Source organism: Megalops cyprinoides, chromosome 11, assembly GCF_013368585.1.
Source record: "Megalops cyprinoides isolate fMegCyp1 chromosome 11, fMegCyp1.pri, whole genome shotgun sequence".
NCBI classification, from domain to species: domain Eukaryota; kingdom Metazoa; phylum Chordata; class Actinopteri; order Elopiformes; family Megalopidae; genus Megalops; species Megalops cyprinoides.
In genome coordinates this window covers 10,045,072-10,068,466 of record NC_050593.1, presented here as the reverse complement: position 1 = coordinate 10,068,466, position 23,395 = coordinate 10,045,072, and the positions used below count along the sequence as shown (strand labels likewise).

The following is a 23,395-nucleotide window of genomic DNA, read 5'->3' as shown; positions in this document are numbered from 1 at the left end:
TGTTCTGAGTGTTCTTCTAATGCCAACCACGTAACAGCTTCAATTGTGTGTGATGATCAGAAATCTATGCCTTAAGCCTGCCGGTTATAATCTCAGGTGGGACACTTGAGCTAGGTACTGTGGTATCTATTAAAAAATTACCATAACCATTGTTATATCTAAATGAACACCCTGCAGCAACTCAAAAGAACCATGACCAGTGCCCAGACATCCAAACTGACAGGCTAGCTGCAACCATTTCCTTTTTACAGGGCTTGCAAACAAAGTTAATGCCCCACCACATGTTGAGGAAGGAGGTCATAAAAACTCCATAAAGTACCCATAAAAACTCACTATCTACACTTTCATCTCAGTGCCATATTGTCACTGACACACTGCTATCTAACAGGTAAATTCAATGCTTCAGATTAGGGTGACATTATGGGACATAGAAGATGTAAGGAGAAATGGTTGTAGAAACGCATGCTTTTTTAAAATTAAATTTAATTTGATTTGCCAGACAATCAAGCTGGTTAATACAGTCCTTTGCTTTGCTATAGGATCAGTAGGATAAATGAAACTCTTCCCTTAAAAATGACCACTCAGGGGGGACGATCTGTTTGGCAACAGCATTTTAAGAGTACCGCAGCAGCAGATTGTATTGTTTGGAGTCTCCCCACCCTCAAAAAAAAAAAAAAAAAACATAGTACATACAGATACCCCACAGATTCCTCATACTGAAACCCTGTCTTTGAGACTGACCTGGATATGACAACATGTGATTTAGCACACTGAAGAAGGGTAATGTTGTACCCAAACTGTGTGCCATGAGCTCGGTGAAGGTGTTTAAATTTTAATCTAAATGTGTGGAGGGCTTGGGACTTTTATGAGCAAAGATTGGATATGAATTCATAAAACATTATCTAAAACACAGTAGAAAAGAAATTTTCTGCCAACATCTACCTGTTGTACGTATTTAGCACAAGGCGAACAACGATTTCACTCTACTGGAAGTGCACATATCCTATAGGAAGGGGGGTTCAAATAAGACCAACAGAAATTAACTGCCCACACCGATCATGCTTTCACACCAAATATGACATCACTCCCATACTACACTGTAATTATATTTCATAAGACGTCACCAGAGGGAATGTTTGCTTGGTTGGATACTGTATGCATGGCCTCCACATGCTTCAGTGATGCAGAGCCTCCCACAGTGTGTAATCAGACTGGCAAATTACCATACAAGAAATAAGAAGCCCTTTGATGGGCCACCACACAGGGGCCTTTCAGATGCTGGTGTGCACGTAGCTAGTGGGAAGCAGTGCCCTCACAGTCCGTCTCAAGGTCAGTGAGAACAGTCAGAACCAACTGTGCCAAAGTGGAGCAGAGCTCAGAGCCATCAGTCCCCAGAATACCCTCACCATTCAATCAATCAATCAAACTTTATTTGTTATAGTACATTTTCACAATGGAGATTTCTACAAAGTGCTGTATGTACAGCATAGTGCATTTCCAGAGGAAATAAAAAAAAATAGCTGCCCTATAACACAGGCCAGCTGGAAAAACTGGAAAATTATTCTCTGACCCTGGGAAAAGGCGGTCAAGAGACTCTGGAAAATAATAATGGAAAAGATAACATCGGTGTAACACATGAGAAGCCACCAGTTCATCTCAAGAGTTCAACAGAACAGTGTCCAATCCACAGACAGTGCGGTGGACAGGGGATTGAAATATTGGCCTGATTTTGGTTCTGACTGGGGACATCGCTCTGAGAGTGGAATTTGTAGCAATGGTCCAGGCATCGTATTCATTGTGGCCAGTTAACATTGTTGGTAGTGATGCTGTGGAAACACCTGTTTCACAAATGGGCAGAGAGACAGAGAGCAGGAGAGAGAAATAGGAGATGGAGAAGAGAGGTAGAGAATGTAGTGGTTAAAACGGGATGGTCAGGGAATTGTGCAGTAAGTAATTTGGCAGTGTGACATTAGGTAGTCTCAGCAGAGGTAAACCATGGCAGCATGCAAAGGTGTGGTGAGCAGGAAGGTTAGTATCCATTGCTACAAAGTTGATCAGAGACTGGCCTGCCCCATTTAGAGCGGGAACCAGACAGGGATCGTCCAACTGGGAATGAGGTGACAGCAAAGACATCTGAAGTCTTCTATAGCCACAGGCCACCCTCCTCAGCACCCAAATGACTGTAAGACTTACTGTGAAGGTAAGTTTTCAGTGTAGTCTTAAAAACTGAGATTGTGCCTGAATCCTGAACATAGTTAGGCAGACTATTCCATAATAGAGGGTCTGTGTGAAAATGCTCTACTACCAGATTTACTTCTTCTACTTTTGGAAACACCAGAAAGCTAGCCTCTTGTGAATGATGTAATCTATGTGGATTAATCGATTAATCAATCCTGCAGGTAAATGGGCACTCTCTTCATTTAAAGCATCATAAATAAGGAGCAGCACTTTGAAATCAAACCAAAGTATAACTGATAACCAGTAAAGTGATACAGTGATACTAGAACCACAATATTATTTGACACATTTTTGCACTCATCTTCTGCAAGGGATTTAAGGTGACATTTGAGCATCCGGAAAAAGGAGCATTACATTAATCTAATCAAGGTGAAATAAATGCATGAGCTAGTTTTTCTTCAGCTTTTATGTGAAGAAGAGACCTAATTCTGGCATTGTTTTGTAGCTGGAAAAAAATACCAGTCTTTTGTGTTTTTGAGTGGGGTTGAAAAGAGAGGTCTGGTTCAATTGTAACCCCAAGGTACCCCAATTGTAACCCCCCACATCAGTTCTGCTCAAATTAAGAAGCAGGTTTGATAACATCCAAAGCTTTATATCTTTAAGACATGTTTCAAATATGGAGATCTGGAGTTCTTCACAAGACTTCTCTGAGACATATAGCTCTGTATCATCAGCATAAAAATTAATGTTAATTTCATGCATATGGATGACATCTCCAAGCAGCCAAGGAAGGACATCCAATCGGTACCTTGGGTTAGTAATGATTTTGTCAGAATGAAAGTCACACTGATGTTAATTGCGGCTTTGACCAATGGAGGACAAGCTGGAGCCAAGCAGATGTGGCTGTGAGAGACAACAGTGTTTAGCTGGCCAGTCCAGAAGATGGGTGCAAAGGGGGAAAATAAAAAATGCATGTGGGCTGAATGAATGGACCGCATTTTGTTGCTTATAGTGTAAAGGGGCTTCAAGGACCAATCAAATGGAACAAAATTCTTTAATATCTTAAATGAATGAATTGTACAATATCTTTTATTCAAGAAATCCACTTGCCCGATATAGAACATCATAAGTTCAGCAGATCATGGGTCAGTCAAATATTCTTCACCTAGCTCAGAAAGAAGACAAGGGCACAGCTTAATTTCATTTAGTCTAAAAGTGCATAGTGTTTAGCTGGGACAAACCCTTCAATGTTTAAAATTTATGCATCTAATGAAGATGACTCTCCTGGAAGAAAACACAAGAGAACTGAATCAATAGCTGAAAAAGCAGGACTGCTCCTAGTAGTGTGATATTTTATCTGTCTATTATCTGCTACAGGTGATCAGGCACCATTCTCACCTCACACTGAGAAGTGGGTGCATCAGTCATGTTGATGTGTGGAGATATATGCATCCAAACGGACTGGAGTTCTCTCTCTATTCCAACCCCCCGAAATGCTACTCATGTGTTAATTACTTTTTTACAACTAAAACTGAAGATCCTGTGATAAATGATTTGTATGTAATGTTGTATAGTAATACACATATTAAGTATCAGTTTTCTAACTTGTTGCATGTAGGTTTACATGCAACCTACATGCAAACTACTGCCTGTCTAATCAGTCAGTAGTTTAGCTGGCTGTTTGTTGACAGCATTTATTGGCTTGCTGTGTGAAGATTTGGTTGTACAAAGATAAGGTAGTCTGTCTATGGGATAAATAAATTGGATTCCCTTTGTGATTGACTTCTGGAATAACTCTGTATAAGAGAATCTGCTGGATGTCAACAATGTAAATGTAATGTTAAATGTACTCATCTTGTCTGTCACTCTGAGTAAGAGCATCTGCTAAGTGAGAAAATGTACTGTAATGTAATATACATAAGCACCCTACCTCTCATTTGTGGAAATTAAATGCATCACTCCTATATAGATGAGGTAGAATTACAATGCTACATTAAGACAGAATTCAGACAGTGTCTTGGGTATTTTAAGAGAGCTGTTTCCCCTGCTGTCCTGTGAGAAGCTGTACCAAGGGGGCTCCGGGGGAAAAAGAGTGGCCCATTGCAAAATATAGGAAGAAAAAAAAAAAACAAGAACTGGAGAAATACTTTCCCAATTGATTAATAGAAAATTTCGTTCACTGCTCAAACAGAAAATAGAGTGTAATCTGAGATTTTTGAAGCAACAGTTTTACCAAGATGGCAAGGTCAGCCACTTTCCACTTTCAACAGCCTAGAAATGAGATTCATCAAGTTCAATCAGGTGACACTGAGAAACTGTTCTTTAAAAGACCAGAGGAGCTTTTTATCATTTTAAAAGAAACTTCACACTAATACAAATACATGTATAGAATTGGACAAGTTAAAGTCATACCTACAACTTACAAAATACACAACTTACAAAATTAGCAGCTGAAACTGAAAAACCTCTGAATTGGACATTTTCCGTCTGTAAATTGAAAAGCAATAAAAGCCCAGGCTTACATACATAAAAATGACATAGATGGATACTGTTAACTCTTTCTGGAGCAATTTATCCCAGGTGTTAGTACAGAGATACAGTATCTCTGATATCTTGAATAGTGGTCAACTTCCAGATAACATCTGGAGGCTGCTTCCTATTACTTAAACAACCTTATGAGGGTATGGTGCTTAGATGCAGAGAAGGCTTTTACCAGGATGTCAGAACCCAATCTACTTCAAGTGCTCAGTAGGTTTACATTTGGTTATGCATTTATTAAATGGATTGCAATTCTCTTTTCCACACTACAAGCCAGTTCGACAGAGACAGCTATCCTCTTTTTCTGGAATAGGCAGGAGGGTGAGACAAGGATGTCCCCTCTCATTGCTGCTGTAGCCAACAGGACAGAGCCCCTTGCCCAACTCATAACATGATAAAAATATAAAAGGTATGCATGTTGGTGGAGAGGAGCACATACATTTCATTACATGCAGATGATATTATGCTGTTCACATCTGACCTTCATAAATTAGTATCACATTTAAGAACCGTAAAGAGATACTCAGGGTATAAAATATACGTTCTTAACAAAGGCACTTGCTGTGGGTACACTACATTTATATTACATTATTGTCACTTAGCAGATGTTTTTGTCGAGAGTGACTTTGTAACTTAGGTCACAATTCTTACATGTTATCAATTTATACTGCTGGATATTTACCAAGAAAATTCTGGTTTAGGTACCTTTCCCAAGGGTACAGCAGCACCCTAGGAGGGAATCAAACCAGCAACCTTTCAGATACAAACCTTGCTCTCTACCACTATGCTACACTGCTGCCCAACACTTAAACCATCCACTTAAACCTCATTGGATAAGTATCTTCCCCTCCTTTAAGTGGCCAGAAAAGGGAATTAGATACATTGGAATTAACACAGTTGCAGCAATTAAAGACTTGCATGAAGTAAATTAGCTAAAGTTATTCAAGATCTGAGGTGATGGTCTATTTTAACTTTTTTTATTAATGGGATGGGTAGAAACTATGAAGAGTAAGACTGCACTCCCTAGGCTGATTCCAAACATTACCAGTGCTGGCTCCAGAATCTACATTCAATCAGTTAGACTTCTTTATACCCAGGGCTATCTGGCAGGGTAAAAAAAAAAAACCCGGAGTAAGATAAAAAAGAATCTAGGAAACCTGGGATTAACAAATTTAAGGTGGTATTCCTGGGAAACACAAATGCAGGCCAGGATAATATGGATGAAACACATAACTGATTGTAGGTGGCTAAAGATGGAAAAAGCTATTCTGAAGAGACACCACTCTCACCAGTCCATTCTTTTGGGGGCAAAGTAGCAACTGAAAATTTAAATCAATGGATGAAGTATACATGATTGAAGGACAGTGCAGTGGATGCCAAAGCCACCTCTACCCTAGGACATACTGCATATTTACATCTGCTGAAGAGAGACTTTGTGAGAAGAGTGGGGAAGAGGTGGCAAATCATTTACATATTTTTTTTGTCTTTCCGTAAGTCAAAAGACTTCTGGTATTCTATCTTTTCATGCATAAATGCTAAAAGAATGTTCAAAACAACATTAACAAATGATCCTCAAGTAGCATTTTTTGTAACACCTAAGGAATTTAAATGTAGAGGCATATATCTTTTACATATTATTTTGGCTTCTTTACGGGAATATATTACCTCAGGCTAGTTAAAAAATGACGAGCCTGCTCTAGAAGAGTGGCAGGGAAAACAAAAATAAATCTTTTCTTTCCTTAAAAGACAATGTCCATAATGTATATATCAAAATTATTAATTGTTGTTTTTTGCAGCATGATTAATATGTTGTATTGATGAGTTTATTTGATTAATATGCAGTCTATTTCTTTTGTTTTTCTTTCTCGTTCTTTTAGTTTTAGTTTTTGTTTTGTGTATTTTATTATTTTTTTCATATTTATTCATTTTTGAATGTTCCCAATTGATACAAAATACTATATTTATTATGTCTATTTTCTTTACATACAAAATACTCTAAGAGAAAATCATGTTGTATCTATAGATACATTTTTGTATATTATCAAATCAGCACTCGGAAGGGCATATGTTTGTCATTCTTATTTATAAAATTGCCAAATAATTAATGTGCAAATTCACAATTCAAATTTGATTGCGCAACTACATTTGAATGTTCATGTTTTTGGATAAATACTTTACATTATATTTTGATGATTATGCAACATTAAAACCATTGTGACAATAACACTCCAATAAATTTTGGTACAATGCAAAATTTTAGTAAAAGACACTGCCAGAAAACTGTCCAGAGGTCAGACAACAACACAGAAAGGCATTTTAACACTCAGGTGCTGCTCACTCGTCTGTGTGTGCTTCACATGGTCCAGCGCTGCAGGATTTCACCTTCTACTGTCGGCTGATGCTTCCTCGTGCAGGAGAAAGACGATTCTGAATTCTATGCATTATTTGATACCTAATTTGACTTGGTCGGATTGGTTTGTCTGAGCAGAAACAAATGGTTCATTATTCTCTGGGTGAGACTCATGCAGTAACTGTATAACAGCCACTAATTTCACTGGTCCATTTCAAACACAAGGTGAAGAGAGAAGCTACCTGAGTAACTAAGGCAGGAACAGTACAGGGGAGATCTCAGCACTGTGAACAGCTCCTGTCAGATGCTCTTTAACTCATACTCCCAAAGCAAACAGGCCTCAAGAATTGTACTAGCAACAGTATCCTGTAGATGTAGTTAGATTAGTGTGCAGAAGCATGTGAAGGAAAACACAGGTATTCACCTTGAGAGAGTCACAGAGACGGAGAAGGAAAGTGAAGCTGTCCTAGGCCCTCCAGTGAGGACTGCGTCCATGCTGCTCACACGTACTCAGATTTGACCGCATTGGGGCCCGCAGCCTCGCCCTCGTGTGTGGATGGGCGTGGTGGATGGGCGTGTCCCTGCCAGCAGAAGCAGGAACTGAGCAGCAGAGTCCCGCCCGCGAGGTGGAGAAACCCCGCCGTCCAGCCGCAGAACAGGGCGTGGCCAAACTCCCAGCGCGGGACCACGTCCGGCACCGACTCGTCGAAGAAGCGCAGCACAGTCAGGTGGGCCATGTAGGACACTGGCGCTAGAGCCAGCGCCCCCGCCGCCAGGCAGAGCGCCCCGCCCAGCAGCTTGGCCGCCCTCTTGGCCCGGAGTGCCCCGGCTCCCCGGCAGCTGTTGACCACGTGCAGCCCCGGCACCGCCAGCAGCAGGCCCAGGAGCCCGCACGCCGCCGCGGAGCACATGAGGGTCCGCGCCAGCCGGATGTCCGGCGGGAGGCCCAGCAGGCTGGTGTACGGCCTGCACTGCGTGCCCCCGCCCAGCTCCTGCACCACGCAGGTCTCCCACAGGCCCAGCTCGTAGCTCTCCGTGGGCAGCAGGGCGGTGGACAGCGTCAGCCACTGCGACATGATGATGGCGGAGAGCGTGCAGAGCCAGGCCGTGGCGTACAGGAACACCCCCAGCAGCTCCAGCACGTACCCTCCCTGATACATCCCGCTCGCCCCACAGCCCCTCACCTCACTCGGCCTGCTGCCAGCGGCTCCTCTCTCCCCTGCAGTCAGACCGGAGCAGCTGCTGCTGCTGTGCAAGTTCCTCAAAGTAGCGGCCAGTCACGGCGGAGCCTTCGGCACAGCCCAGACTCACTCCTTCCGCAGCGGGTCCTGCTGAGAGAGGGAGAGATGGGATCGTCAGTGGGGGAGAGGGTCAGTGCTGCTGCAGTGCCACAGAGCTCCAGAGACTGAGACAGGCTGCGAACAAAACTGTCATTGAGACTGCTGCCTGTCTCCAAACAGCGAGCCTTGCAGGATGCGATTAGCATGCAGACAGGATGTCATTAAAATGCAGATCTTTGCTGTTTCTGGAGTGTGGGGGCAGCTCCACTTTTACCCCACTCTCCCACTCGCCTGATTGTGTCTGTCAGGTTTGTCTCTCCAGTAATGATGTGGCTCTGATGGTGGGCATCTAAGGAGGAACAAATAAGCACAGATATTGGGAGCGCTGTGGGCTTGATTGCTTTAAAGCAACTTGGATGGCAAGGCAGCAAGGAGGCTCCTTGCTGTCTACGCATGGATATGTATGCATATGTGAGCGGGTACGTGTGTGAATGAATGCATGTATGTGAGTGTGTGTACATGTGTGTCGGAGTGCTCCCCATGTCTGTCTCACCTGATATGTCTCAGCTGATATGTGAGAAATGATTCAGATTTGCATTCTGTGCTCAGTCAGATCAACATGTGAATGATTTATTCCTCCCAACTAACAACATCAGGGCAATCCTCTGTGGAGGCTGATTCTTATGAGACATTTATGATTTATGATTTTTTATTATATTTAAAAATATGAGAATGAGTTCTTTTGAATGGCTACAACACACATTACTTTGAACCAAAGTCATAAAATAGATACTATACCTATGACTTTGGAAAGATCATTTAAGGCAATAAACGCAAAGTAATCCAAAAAAAAAAAAAAATTCAGCCAGTTTTGGTTAAGTGAGCAACATCTTTGGTAAAATATTTAATATATATTTGTATATTTGTGCATATTGGTATAAATTTTTGTACATAATACACACAAATGTACACAAATATATACAAATATGTCAATATTATGTATATGCAAACTAACATACAGGCATACAAATGTTGTACTTTGTTTACAACTAAATTTAAAGCAATATGTGTAAGTACACACGTGTTTAGTAACATGTGTCAACACACATAACAAAAGCAATTTTTGTAATAATTTCAATTGTTCTGATGAATTGTGGTAGTTCTTACCTTCACTGCACACAGAGGCTGCAGAAGTATGGTCTGAATGAGGAATTCTGTGGCACATGACTGGTAAACAGCAGACACAAGGCTGGCATTGTGCATGACAGCAGGAGGTGAATGCTACAGTGAGGAGAAAGCTAAACACGCACACACGCAAGTGCACATATGTGTACATGTCTGTGTGTGTTTGGGTGTGTGCCATCATGCTTATATGTTTACATGCATCTGTGTGCGCATGCATGTGTAAGTGTGCATGGATGTTCCTTCCAGTTAATTAAGGAGTTTTTCCTTGCCACTGTTGCATTAGGCTTGCTCTCAAGGGGTCTCAGGCCTGGGAACAATGTAAAGCTGCTTTGTGACAACTTGTGTTGTAAAAAGTGCTATACAGATAAAGTTGAATTGAATTGAATTGAATTGAATGTGTATGCGTGTATGTGTGAGAATGTGCATGGATGTGTGTGTGTTTGTGTATGCATGCATGTGTATGTGTATGCCTGGATGTGTATGTGTATGTGAGCATGCAAGTATGTGCATGTGTATGTGTATGTGTATGTGTATGTGAACGTGTGTACATTTGTGCTTGCATAAAACACACGTTGGTATTGGTTTTAAATTATTGTAATGGTCTATAAGCCTTTGGAAATGGGTAAAATCATTTCCTACGAAAACAGTCCCTATATTTATAAGGTAAAAGTATTACAGTAGAACATGCTAAATTGTCAAATTAGCTCCTTATACATAGGATTTTGCACATCATGTTTGGAGATCACAGTACTTAATTCAGTCTAAAGCCTTTGCTTTAATGACTAGTAGACAGGATTTCAGACTGTGACACTTTGCCAATCTCTCATGGGATCTATGTGCACAGGGGAAGCAAACCAAACCACCTGTCCATAGGAATTGGGAAGAAGCAAAACAAATTGACAGTATTATATTCATCTGTGTGACAGAACAGATAATACATCCATAATCCAAAAGGGGGTCCATGTTTATCTGAAAGCCAAAATAAGAAAAAAAAAAACAATTAATCATGTGCTACTACATTTTTTATATAACATGTATATGTTATATAAAATAGCCTCACAATGCATGTTTTTTTTCCCTTGTTTTATCATTCCTTGTTTTACCAGTTGTTTTGTGCATTCCTCTGTATTATTTTATTATTATAGTTTTTCGCATTTGACTGTAAAGCACTTTGAGCTCTTTGAGATTGTGTCGTGCTGAAAAGTGTTTCATGTGCTACTTATCTGGCGACATCTACTGGACATGTAAGAGCCCTGCACTAGTTACATTTGGTGCACTGTACAGAGTATTCGCAATTGTGCATGAAACTGATTATTCTGAGCATTAGTGTTCTAAATGCTGTGTACATTTAATCATAGTGAGTGTCTATCCCTAACGTTTAATTGGTGCATTTTAAATGTGGTGCATATCTATCCCTTACATTAACAGGGGCATTTTGAAGGTGGTGAGTATTCATCTCCAACATTTAATGGAGGTAATCATTTCAGTGTGGTGAGTATCAATCCCTGTTTAATGGGGGTATTTAAAAAAAAAAAGAACTATGAAAAGAGGAGTGTAAGATTATTTCAGGTATAAACAAATGGTCTCCTGGACAACAATGTGATCTTGCTCAGATTTTATTCAGATAATTCCATACAACAAGAGTTTATCTCTCATAACACACTGAATAGCCACCTCTTCAGACTGCATCTTAGTTCCACTTCATTCCCAACCTCCAGCATCTGCAAATTGTATTACTACCGCTTATTTACATGATGTGTTATGAAGTCTGTAATCTAGTGACAGTGTCTTATATGGTGTGTATACTTGACTTCCCTTAGTTTTCTAGGCTGTTTAGTTTCAGGTTTCCACAGGTTAACTTGTGGTAGTGCTTGAATGGTGTTGTGCACACACTCTCTGGTCTGGGAGTGTTGTTTGCCTACTCTGACACTTTTGCTCATTTGACTTGTATGGAAACATTTCTGTTCTATTGTGCAGGAAGTCACTGCAGATAAGAGTATCTGCCAAATGAATGTGATGTAATGTAAATGAATGGTGATAAATGATAAATGACAAGTAAATGAATTCATTTATTGTTGTTGAATTCTGTTGAGTACACTGCTTTATGGAAGTAGTGAGGGAGATGGACACCATACACAAGCCTTTAGCAACCTTTTCACTGGCCCAGAAGATGCCCATCTGACATCATATGCTTGCTATGCATAATGTGACACGTAGCCTCACATGACACCTCATTTTACCTAAGCGGCACAATTTGTTTAAATCAAAGATTTAAGATGTTTTCTATCAGATTTCTCATTTCTCACATTCATTTTCTCAACTCATTTTTCTATTCAACTTCTCACAACTTAAATTCCTTCCATTTTTAGCTAATGTCTCTGAACCGTAACATAAATGTTTTTTTCCTTTTTTCCCTTTTCATAACTTCTTATAAGACCTAACCCTTCAGTACTTTTAAATTTCAGAATTATAGCTCTAGTTCATCTGGTGGCTTTGAGATCCTGCCTGATCTGGAAACTGATACTGTGGCAGGTAAGTCTCCAGTTAGGCAAAGGTGGGACGTGTTCCTTCTCAGGACACCCTCTCAACCAGGTATGCTTGTGGTGTTCTAGCTACACACACAACAGGTGCCTGCTCTGCAGTGATCCGCACTTTTTGACGTGGCTGAAGCTAATATTGTGGACAAGAGAGATGGTGGCGGTTATAATCTCCTGCTTCGCGCTGTCTTATGTCTCTACCCTTTCTCAAGAAAGCTTGAAGGTCTGGCCACTCAGAACTCAGTTTGGTAGCTGTTTGTGGAAAGGTTGTGTGGAGTCTTCAGTCTTCGCCACATGAGCAGCTGCACAGCTGAAAACCCATGCTCCAATGATGTAGATCTGTACGCCAGTAGTGCTTTGGACTGATCCTTTGTCCTTTTTCAGAGAACTTTAGTTGCGCCAGCAGCAAGTTTTGCTTCCCCATTTGCCTGAGGAAAGTACGGGCTGCTTGTGACATGCTGGAAGTTACACTTCAACGCAGACTGTTGGGAAGCCTCTGCAGCAAACTGGGGGCCACCGTCAGCCACCATAGCTTCAGCAATTCAGTGACATGTGAAGACCTCCCTGACAACTTTGAAGATGACCTCCTAGGAGGTTACTTCCAGTTCAGCTAATTAAATGAATTGTGAAAAGTAGTCAACGATCAGCAGGTAGGTCTTTTTTGACCACTCACACAGGTCCACACCCACATTTTCCCATGGCCTTTCTAGAACTGGAGCCGGTATCAGTGGTTCGCAATGTGAGTTCCTGTGTTTTTGGAGGCTCTCACACCTGTCTACTGTTTGGTGGATCTGTGCCACTACAGACTGCAGGGGTCTCGCTCGGCACCTTGATGTCCCTCATGCTTCCCAAGGATATCTTTCTTGAGCACTTATGAGATACCAAACTATTCTCCCTTTGGAAGCAAACTGTCTGAAAAGTGAAGCTCTGTCCTCACATTGGAATATTATTCAACAATGGTTTCCTCAAAAAAAAAAAAAAAAAGAAAAAGAAAAAAAGGGGGAAGTTGTAAAGCATGATCATCATGTTCCCTCTGAGAAAAGCAAGTTTATTATCCCCTGATGTTTTTTTTTGAGGAATAAGTCTAACCCTTAGTTTATGATGCCAAAATCTTACATGAGACAGTTAAACTAAAACTTAAACTAAGCAGCATGTAGTTCCTTGGATCAGTGTGATGGTCTCACACATGTACTGGTATTGAGTTTCAGCAATATAGCTACTGTTGTTTGGGTATCAGCTCTTGACAAAAATATAAACATTACAAAACAGCCAAGTCAGATTACAAAAACAAGCCTGAATTAGAATACAATTTATTCATTTCACTCTTTAGTACTAGTGATTAATATCAAGTGTTCAGCTAGGTGCTCTGTATGTGTTTACATGCGGGTATTATTCCCTGCTGCTGTCAAATGATTTTGAGGGAGGTTTCTCTCGACGCCATGACAGTGGGAACAGATGGCTTATGGGATCGCTTAGCAAGAGCTGAAATCACTGACCATTCAATACTAGCTGGCTAGCATCAGAGGCGTTCAAGTTATATTTTGCAAAAGCCTCCTAAAATGAACATATCTTGGGTAATTAAGCGAATATTTGAAATAGATATACTGTGAAAGAGTCGTATACATACACCCGAATCGTTGCAGCCGAAGGTAAGCAATGGTTTACATCTAGCTAGCGAGCTGGAATAATGGACATTAATGCTAATATTGGCGAGCAAGCTGGAAACCTTGGCGGAAAAAGAAATGTCTGTATAGATCCAAGTCTTCTGGCTTGCAGTGCTCGGGGTTGAACTGTATCTAGCTAGTCTACGTTCCATATCGTTTGTTAGTTAATTGTTTTTTTTTTACCTCGTCAGAGCCGTGCAAGCTAGCTGGTTGACAGGTAGCGGTGGGCTCACGTTTTCAGTCTGTTGCTAGTTGGCGTTTTGCTTGGGTGCAGATAATGTGTTGTGTCAAAATTATAGGTAACAAGCGAGCTAGTTAGCCAGCAGCATAATCTGTGTGTTTAATCAGTTAGCTGCAGCAGCTCGGGTTAGAATATATACTGCATGTTTCAAATGTACAGTTGATGCTGACTGGAAGCCTTTCGTCTTATGCTGGAAAATAGACCCTAGCTACTTGCCCAACCAGATTTTCTTGATTCCTTGAAGCTAAATCAGAGGTCGCGTTGAGGGTGAAGTGACCGAGAGGTGTGTCCTTTAACCAGCTACCTGCTAGCGAGTTGCCACATACAGGGCCGTGTATAGCCGTGCGCGACACATTCAGTCTGCTATCTGCGATAAGAACGCAAGGTTTGATTGTTCTGCCTTACCTGATTTCAATACGAGAACACCTGACTTCCAAAATACAGCGTTTCAGATTGAAGGCCCATAATTATTGGCATGGCCAGACTAAGAGGCTACCGTTATCGTTCATATGTCTGCTTTTTAAAACTACGCTTTTAAAAGGCATACAACAGAGAAGGTTGTTAGTACTATCTCAGAAGACAGTATGCTAGCTAAATAAAATCACGATGACGCAGCATTTGTTGTTTCATCTCTGGATTATGTGATATCGTTACACTCTCTCTCACTGTTGTCAACAAGCTGTCAGTTGTACAGAAATTCTTGGTACCACATGAAGCAGTTGTTCCCCTGTAGAAGCCATAATTTTGTCTCATTCACAACTTCAGCAGGGGCAAAAATGGTCATATTTTCTAACCGGTACATATGCAGCATTCCTGAGCAGTCATTGGTGATGCCTCTGTCCTGTGTCTCTCTTAGACAGGTGTCACTATGACCCCCACGGAGGAGATGAACGGCTCTGGGAATCTGATGGACTTCCTGGACGAGCCCATCCCTGACGTGGGCACTTACGAGGACTTCCACACCATTGATTGGCTGAGGGAGAAGTCACGGGACACAGACCGCCACAGGAAGGTGAGGGTATCTCCTGTTTGAACTCTATCCCTCTGCCATCCCAGACAGATACAACACACCCCTTCTGTCTCCTTAGATCACCAGCAAGAGTAAGGAGTCCATCTGGGAGTTCATTAAGAGCCTGCTGGATGCCTGGTCAGGATGGGTGGTGATGCTGCTTATTGGGCTGCTGTCAGGTAAGGTCAAGCAGGACACTTTGGAAGTGATCTGACTGCTGAGGATTCAACTGAAAAATATCAGTAGCTGGTGTGACAGTATAGAGCTTGTGGTGCCTGGAGAAAATTCATTCAGTATGTGAACATTAACCCCAAGGGACAGTGTTCAGTTGAGCAAGCCTTACTGTGCGCTGTGTCCAGGCAGACACATTCTCTGGGTTTGGTGAGCCTTTTAGTGGGGTGTTACCTTAAAGGCAACGTTGGTGTGATCTGTGTGCCTTCATGACACATGCAGGGACGCTGGCTGGTGTCATCGACCTGGCAGTGGACTGGATGACGGATCTGAAGGAAGGGGTGTGTCTGTCAGCCTTCTGGTACAGTCATGAACAGTGCTGCTGGACCTCCAATGAAACCACCTTCGATGATCGCGACAAGTGTCCACAGTGGCAGAAGTGGGCAGAGCTTATGACCGGACACACGGAGGTAAGATGGTGTCGTTGTGACCTTTTGCCATAGTGAAGTCATACGTTGTGTGTGTCTGCCGCTATTGAACACTTGTGTCTGACCAGGTCCATCCCTTGCATTGTATTTGTTCCAGGGTGCCGGAGAATACGTGCTGAACTACTTCCTGTACATTCTGTGGGCGCTGCTCTTTTCCTTCCTGGCGGTGTCTCTTGTTCGGGTTTTTGCTCCATATGCCTGCGGGTCAGGTATTCCTGAGGTGGGTGGTCCTGAAACAGGCTGAGTTTTAGGGTTCAGGGTTTTGGGACCAGATTTCATTGTCATCCTGACCGTGTGGTCAGAAACATTATGCATAATTGCTGTCATGTACAGAACAGCTTCAGACTCTTTTTGCCTTATTCCACAGATCAAAACCATCCTGAGTGGGTTCATCATCAGAGGGTACCTGGGAAAGTGGACGCTGCTGATTAAGACGGTCACGCTGGTGCTGGCTGTGTCCTCCGGGCTCAGCCTGGGAAAGGAGGGGCCTCTGGTGCATGTGGCCTGCTGCTGTGGCAACCTCTTCAGCAGCCTGTTCTCCAAGTACAGCAAGAATGAGGGCAAGCGCAGAGAGGTGAGCGCATTAACCGTCACACACACACCTGTACAGACAGGGGAGCATATTAGCCATCACACATACCAGTGCAGATAGCTGACCATATTAGCCATCACATATACCAGTATAGAGAGGTGAGCATATTAGCCATGCAACATACATTTCAATGCTTGGCATATGAACAGCCAATAACATCTTTATCTGCACATGCATGGTTATACCACTCCCCTGAGAAGGGAAAAGAGAGAAGTTATGTCAGTAAGGAAAGGAGATTGCTGTATTTCCCACCACACGCAGTGAATGCTGGGATTGTGTTCTGCAGGTGCTGTCTGCTGCTGCGGCCGCAGGGGTGTCCGTTGCTTTTGGGGCTCCAATCGGAGGAGTTCTCTTTAGCTTGGAGGAGGTATGCAAATTTCCAACAATGCTGGGTTGTATAACGCCCTGTGTTGGGACACACTGGGTCAGTCTGTAAGGAAATCAAATGAATGGAGTGTGTTTGGCTGCAGTGACCCAGTGCTAATGTTGTTACTCTAGACTTCTATCAAAAGGCTCTGGGACTCTTTTTCTACTTATTTTACAGAAAATTGAAATGTTAATTTTAAACATTGGTTAAATATACACATTAAATGATAATTGTAAGGAAAATTTCTGGTCATTTTAAGAGACCTTGCCAATCAGGCCTTTAAATTTGTAGTGCAAGGCTACGATTGGTGCATCTCCTTAGGCCCAGAGGAATTTCTTTTCTGTGTTTGGCAGGTGAGCTACTACTTCCCCCTGAAGACCCTGTGGCGGTCCTTTTTCGCCGCCCTAGTGGCCGCCTTCACCCTGCGCTCCATCAACCCCTTTGGGAACAGCCGGCTGGTGCTGTTCTACGTGGAGTACCACACCCCCTGGTACATGGCGGAGCTGGTGCCCTTCATCCTGCTGGGTGTGTTCGGGGGCCTGTGGGGCACCCTCTTCATCCGTGCCAACATCGCCTGGTGCCGGCGGCGCAAGACCACGCGCCTGGGCCGGTACCCGGTGCTGGAGGTGATGGCCGTGACTGGCATCACGGCCATCCTGGCGTACCCCAACCCCTACACCCGCCGCAGCACCAGCGAGCTCATCTCCCAGCTCTTCAACGACTGCGGGGCCCTCGAGTCCTCCCAGCTCTGCGATTACGTCAACGACCCCAACATGACCCGCCCCGTGGACGACATCCCCGACCGCCCCGCCGGCCCGGGGGTCTACAGCGCCCTCTGGCAGCTCGCCCTCGCGCTCATTTTCAAGATCGTCATCACCATCTTCACCTTCGGCATGAAGGTCAGAGCAACGTGGGGGGGCAGCGGGCTGAAACTTTCTGATGGCAGGGAGGTTGGCCAGTTGCAGTGAGGCCTGTGTCTGTGTGTCTGCAGTGAGCTCAGCCAGTTCCAGTGAGGGCGGGGAGGTCAGATTTTCAGGTTTTCAAATTGAAGGTGTTGGTTATTTAAGCATAACTGGGAAATAATATCTGCCAGTACTGTTGCAGCACAAAGCTTTCAGAAAGTGTGAATGTGTTGTTTGAATGCAGATGAGCTGGAAACTCTCCCACATTATTTATTTCTTATTGCAGTTGAGTATATTGTATGCAGATGGAAACACGAAACATTTATGACCACTTAACCATATTAAAGCTTTTTTAAATGATCTACTCAAACTGGGTATCCTCCTCTTTCTGGAGGTGCTTGCTTAACACATGGCCCATCTCAGCTTTTTGGAACAAAAGTAGAGATAGAATCCAACACAAAAAACATTCAGCTCTGTACAGTTTAATTTGTTAATGCAGCACATGGCACATTGGCCAAGCACAGCATGGAGTTTTTGCAGCTCACCTTCATCAGCCAGAAAGGGATCCCTTAGCAGTCAGTCTGGTTATCCTCTTCCAGTAAGATGATTACATGACTCTAACTGTGTTGTGCATGCGGAGCTTATATTGGTGTGTAGGGAAATGGGGGAGTTGGAAATGGGTTGTGTTTGAGGAGAGAAGTGAAACTAAAGTTTCAGACAGGTGGAAAGGTATTCCAGGTAAGGGCAGGTAGAGATGAAGTGGGGCAGGTGGAGCTGAGCTCCATTTTTGGGTAGGTGCAGGTAAGCTCCAGGTGCTGATATCTCCCCTTGTTCCCCTTAGATCCCCTCAGGGCTGTTCATTCCCAGCATGGCCGTGGGTGCGATTGCCGGCCGCATCGTGGGCATTGCTGTGGAGCAGATGGCCTACCACCACCACGACTGGATCATCTTCAGGAACTGGTGCCGACCTGGGGCAGACTGTGTCACGCCAGGCCTGTATGCCATGGTGGGCGCTGCCGCGTGTCTGGGTAAGAAGCTGGCACCAATCCCAGCAGAGGTGGCTGCGCTACACCCTTTATAAGATAAGATGGAAAGGAGCATTTACGTTATGAGATTCTGTGTGCTGTGGTGTGCTCGCCTTCTTTAATTGGATAGTGGAAAGTGAAAGGAAGGATATTACTGAAAGATTTTCAGCCCATACATATACAGGGATACAGCAGGATGAAATAATGTTTCCCTGGGACCCATGGTGCTACATTTAGACAGTGCAAGACAAAGACGACATGAAGTGCAATGAGAGCAGTGCAAAAAAAGACAATAAGACAGGAGAAAGACAATAAATAGTCAATAATAAATAAGACAATAAATAGACAAAGTGTGCAAGTGACAGTTGCAATATGAGTTGGTGTAATAGTAGTACCAGTAGTTGGTTGAGTAGTAGCAGCAGTGCAAGTTGTAGTAATAAATACATGTCCAATAACAGAGTCCAGTTCCTGCAGATGTATTGCAGTGTGTGCTGACTGTTCTGCTGGCTCTTGCAGGGGGAGTGACGCGTATGACGGTGTCGCTGGTGGTCATCATGTTCGAGCTGACGGGCGGGCTGGAGTACATCGTGCCCCTGATGGCGGCGGCCGTCACCAGCAAGTGGGTGGCGGACGCGTTCGGGAAGGAGGGCATCTACGAGGCGCACATCCAGCTGAACGGCTACCCGTTCCTGGACGTGAAGGACGAGTTCACGCACCGCACGCTGGCCACCGACGTGATGCGGCCGCGGCGCGGCGAGCCCCCGCTGGCCGTGCTCACCCAGGACGGCACCACCGTGGAGGACGTGGAGGCGCTCATCAAGGACACCGACTACAACGGCTTCCCCGTGGTGGTGTCCCGCGAGTCGGAGCGGCTCATCGGCTTCGTCCAGCGCAGGGACCTCATCCTGGCCATCAGTAAGACCCTGCAGCACTTTGCCCTGCGTGCGTGCGCGGTCACACACACTCTCACACACACACTGTCACATCCGCACACGCACCTACACCCTCTCATGCGCGCACACGCGCACACACACACACACACACTCACACACTCACACCTACCTACACCCTGACATACATAAGCACACACACCCCTATACCCTCCCATACACATGCATACTTACACATACACACCTACACCTCACATGCGCGCACACACACCTACAATTTCACATGCACACAGACATGCACACCCCTCCAACACTGCTCTGTCTCCTCTATTGATTTTCATGCATACTGTTATGTATTTTCTGTTTTGCACTAGTGACAGTTAGATTGAGTTATTTGTGTTCCCAGTTAATTTCAGTAGTAAAGCTCACGTGTTGCACGAGTGACATTGGCAGCAGTGGTCATGTGTAGTTAAGTTCAGTGGTATTTCCATTGTGTGGAGCAGTGGTAAAGCCCACTGCCTGATGAAGTAGAGGAGTGCTGCGTGACGGAGGCTCCCAGCAGTGGCGGGCGCTCAGGGTGTGTCTCCTCTGCAGAGAACGCCCGGCAGAAGCAGGACGGGGTGGTGAGCAACTCGGTGGTGTACTTCACGGAGGAGGCCCCCCAGCTGCCCGCCAGTAACCCCCAGCCGCTGAAGCTGCGCCGTATCCTCAACCTCAGCCCCTTCACCGTCACCGACCACACGCCCATGGAGACGGTCGTCGACATCTTCCGCAAGCTCGGCCTGCGCCAGTGTCTGGTCACGCGCAGCGGGTGAGTAGGGCCGTGTCCTGCCACACACAGAGGGCGAGGGCTGGGGTTTGTCCTGCTCCACGCAGGGGGTGAATGAGGACATGTCAGTGTAGGTAATGTTAGCCTGCTAAAAGCTCAAAAAGTACATAGTTTATTTTCAGCTTTAAAATAACTCATTTTGTACCATTTGTACGGACTTGTGGAAGCCAAGTCTGTCACCACACCAAGCAAGGGATATATGTTTAAAAAATCAATTAGATGGTGCCTTTATTAGGCCTTTTTAATCAAACATAAGAACTGTATCAGGTTTTAAAGTACTTACAATATGGTAGAAATCAATACATTTGCAGTACTTTACTAACTAGAACAAGAAAGTAATGTTTTTGTTAAAATTCCCCAGCAAGCTTTCAAGATAAGTGTTTCACTAGCTATGAGTTAGCTACCATTTTAGCTTCCATTAAGCATCAGCTAGCAGGTTATAATATATAATATATAATATATAAAATACCCAGTAAAGATTATTAAAAACAAAGATTTGAAGTTTGTGTTCTTAGGTCCTGGACTGTTTCTTGGGTAAATCCAGAACAGGCTGGAAGGCCATCATGTGACATTGTGCACAGGTGTGCGGTTATAACCGTGATGGTAGAAATGAGGGAAAAGGTTCATCGCTAACAGTTTTCAATTCCGTTTCAGCCGCCTGCTGGGGATCATCACGAAGAAGGATGTTCTCCGCCACATGGCCCAGATGATGAACCAGGATCCCGAATCCATCATGTTTAATTAAGCTGCACTCCAGGCGTATGCCTTGTGCCTGACCCCTTCCCCACTGTACCCATAATGCATCACTCCTGCAGGGCTGTGCTATCAGACGGAGTTTAGAGCTCGTAAGGGTTGGCCCGGGTGCCATATTGCAGCCGTGTCTCATCGTCTTCAGACAGCTGGCGCGGCACTTTACACCATTCTGTCTTAGAGTTTGCCAGTACTCAGCTGAAAAATATACTGCACCTTCCACATGGCATCACCTACAGTTAAATAGCTCAAGTTGCTGTATTACGCTCTGCTTTACTTCTCCTATAAGGGTGTAAATAGTTCATCTTTTTTTCTCTGTCAGCAGCTCCTGGAAAGCTGACACTTTGAGACCACTTCAGACTTCCTTTGCATGTGGTAATATGTTCACTGAGGTCCACAAACTCTTAGACAGACTGGTGTACACAGACATCAGCTTGCGCCATCTGAAGGAGACAGTGGCCATACATATCATACTGAATGTGAGTGTACAAAAATCTCCTAAGACTATGTGCAGGCTGCACATCAGTGCCCTCTGCTGGCCTCCTCATGCCACAACAGTTGGTTTAGTAGCCTCACTCCAAACAGTGCCAGTGCAGAGATCTCATTGAAGGCTGGCATCTGTACAGTAATTTAACAGTGCCAAAGCTGAAGTGTGTGAGGGGAAAGGCCATGTGATGGAGGGTGAGACTGGTCCTGTGGAAGTCATGAGTGTGTAACGTGTTGGGAAGAGGACATGAGTCAGGCAAGGGGCGGGCAGTTTTGGCTGTGGGTGGCTGGAGGCCTGCAAGTTTCAGAGGTTACCTTTCAGATATTAGCTGAATTTACAGCTGACATTGCATTAGGTGCCCACAGTGAGATGAGCCTAATGTACAGCTGCCATTTTTTAAACAGGGTTACATAAAGGGGAAAACGCATTTAAAAATTTAATGCGAGTCAAATTATTTCATGTTTTAGTTAAGAAAATAGACTGTTCCACAGCACATTGTAGCTCCAACAGTCCCAGCAGATCACACAATCACAATTATTAACAGGAATCATGTTATTGTTATTCTGCTTAGTATTTTACTTACTGAATACTTCAATACAAGTTTTGTTCCATGTTTGGAGATCTAAGGGCATTTATCAGTGAATCCAGGGGAAATGTTTAAAACAAACATGCACACACTTCACATGGAAACACTTCGTTTGAAACTCCACTTTTAATAATCAGCTGCTTATAAGAATCAAGTAGTCCCTGAAGCAGGACTGTGCTGTGTCACCCAAAGAAGGAACTTAAGACAGAAGACGTGGAAGGGCAATGACTGCTTCGGCCTTTTAGCCTCTGAAGTGGCCACCCCTGATTTGGGAAAGGAATTTGGAAGTGCACACGCTCAGGCTCCACAGGGGGCACATGTCTCTGACTTTCGTGAAGTGCGTTGTAGTGATGCCCTGTGTTTGTGAAACAGCTGCCTAGCTTACCCCTAGTTACTTTATAAGCCCCATGTGGCATTTCTGAATCGCTGGAGCTTGAAATTGATTTTAAGGATTGGTGACAAAAGCCAATTGTGGGAAAAGGTCAATAAGCGTTTGGAAATGAGCCCCAAACTAAGTGTTAAGGTGTACGATAAAAGCATTACACCCAGCCATGCCTCTGACAAAGCCTGGGATTGCCAACCAACTGCATTTCCTGTATAAATGTACAGTGAAACAGATGTAGATTGATGTCTGAAAAACAGCTGTGGGGTTCTCCGTATGTTTAAAGGTTTATTTCTGTTACTAAAGTAAATGGATCTCACTGGAATGGTAGTGCCTCAGCGTAGGGCTCTGTCACGCCTCATTGAGGTACTTCCTGTTAACTGAAAGTCCAGTTCAAGACTGTGGCTACTGTGGAATCTATTTTGTGTTTTAGTACTGCTGTTCTCACCCATCATGTTCCCATTGTAAAGCGTCCCTTCCCAAATGTTTAACAGCATGTACATAACTGCCATTTATTTATATTTATTAATTATAAGTGACAAGTTGCACATTTGATCTACGATGAGTTGATATACAAAGGTAACATTCGCTGTTTTTTATGTTTGCTTTTTTGTTTTGTGTAGATTTCCTGACATTGTTATACAGTTGTTTACCGGTATATAGTACATGTAATGTAACGTACTTAGTTTGCACTAAAATAACTGAAGTAAATTTAAAGACGTTAAAAGGGAAATGGTGTTCACGTTGCTTTGTTTCTCAGAGGAATCATGTACTGTTTATTTGTAATATTTCCCTGCATGGATTTGCAGTGTTTCTTTTGCTGGTAACCACTGAAATGTAAAACTTGTATCCACGTGTAACAGGACACAGCAGCTATAGTTACAGCTATAAAGCCGCAGACAATCAGAAACAGTAGGGAGAAGGTAAGCATTCATAAAAGGACA

General features: G+C 43.7%; 2 protein-coding genes across 2 annotated transcripts; one reads left to right on the top strand and one right to left on the bottom strand.

Annotated features, from left to right (window-relative positions):
* Window positions 1-7,566: 7,566 nt before the first annotated feature.
* On the bottom strand, window positions 7,567-8,226 carry LOC118785836 (claudin-22-like). The gene has a single exon (XM_036540778.1). It carries the CDS (start codon window positions 8,224-8,226, stop codon window positions 7,567-7,569), a length of 660 nt encoding a protein of 219 aa, XP_036396671.1.
* Window positions 8,227-13,504: 5,278 nt separating this feature from the next.
* clcn4 (chloride channel, voltage-sensitive 4) lies at window positions 13,505-22,981 on the top strand. Its single transcript, XM_036540493.1, has 12 exons — window positions 13,505-13,717; window positions 14,830-14,985; window positions 15,062-15,161; window positions 15,436-15,623; window positions 15,739-15,861; window positions 16,009-16,215; window positions 16,520-16,600; window positions 16,954-17,499; window positions 18,344-18,530; window positions 19,044-19,442; window positions 20,012-20,228; window positions 20,901-22,981. Exons 2-12 carry the CDS (start codon window positions 14,842-14,844, stop codon window positions 20,989-20,991), a joined length of 2,283 nt encoding a protein of 760 aa, XP_036396386.1. The 5' UTR covers window positions 13,505-13,717; window positions 14,830-14,841; the 3' UTR covers window positions 20,992-22,981.
* Window positions 22,982-23,395: the final 414 nt, after the last annotated feature.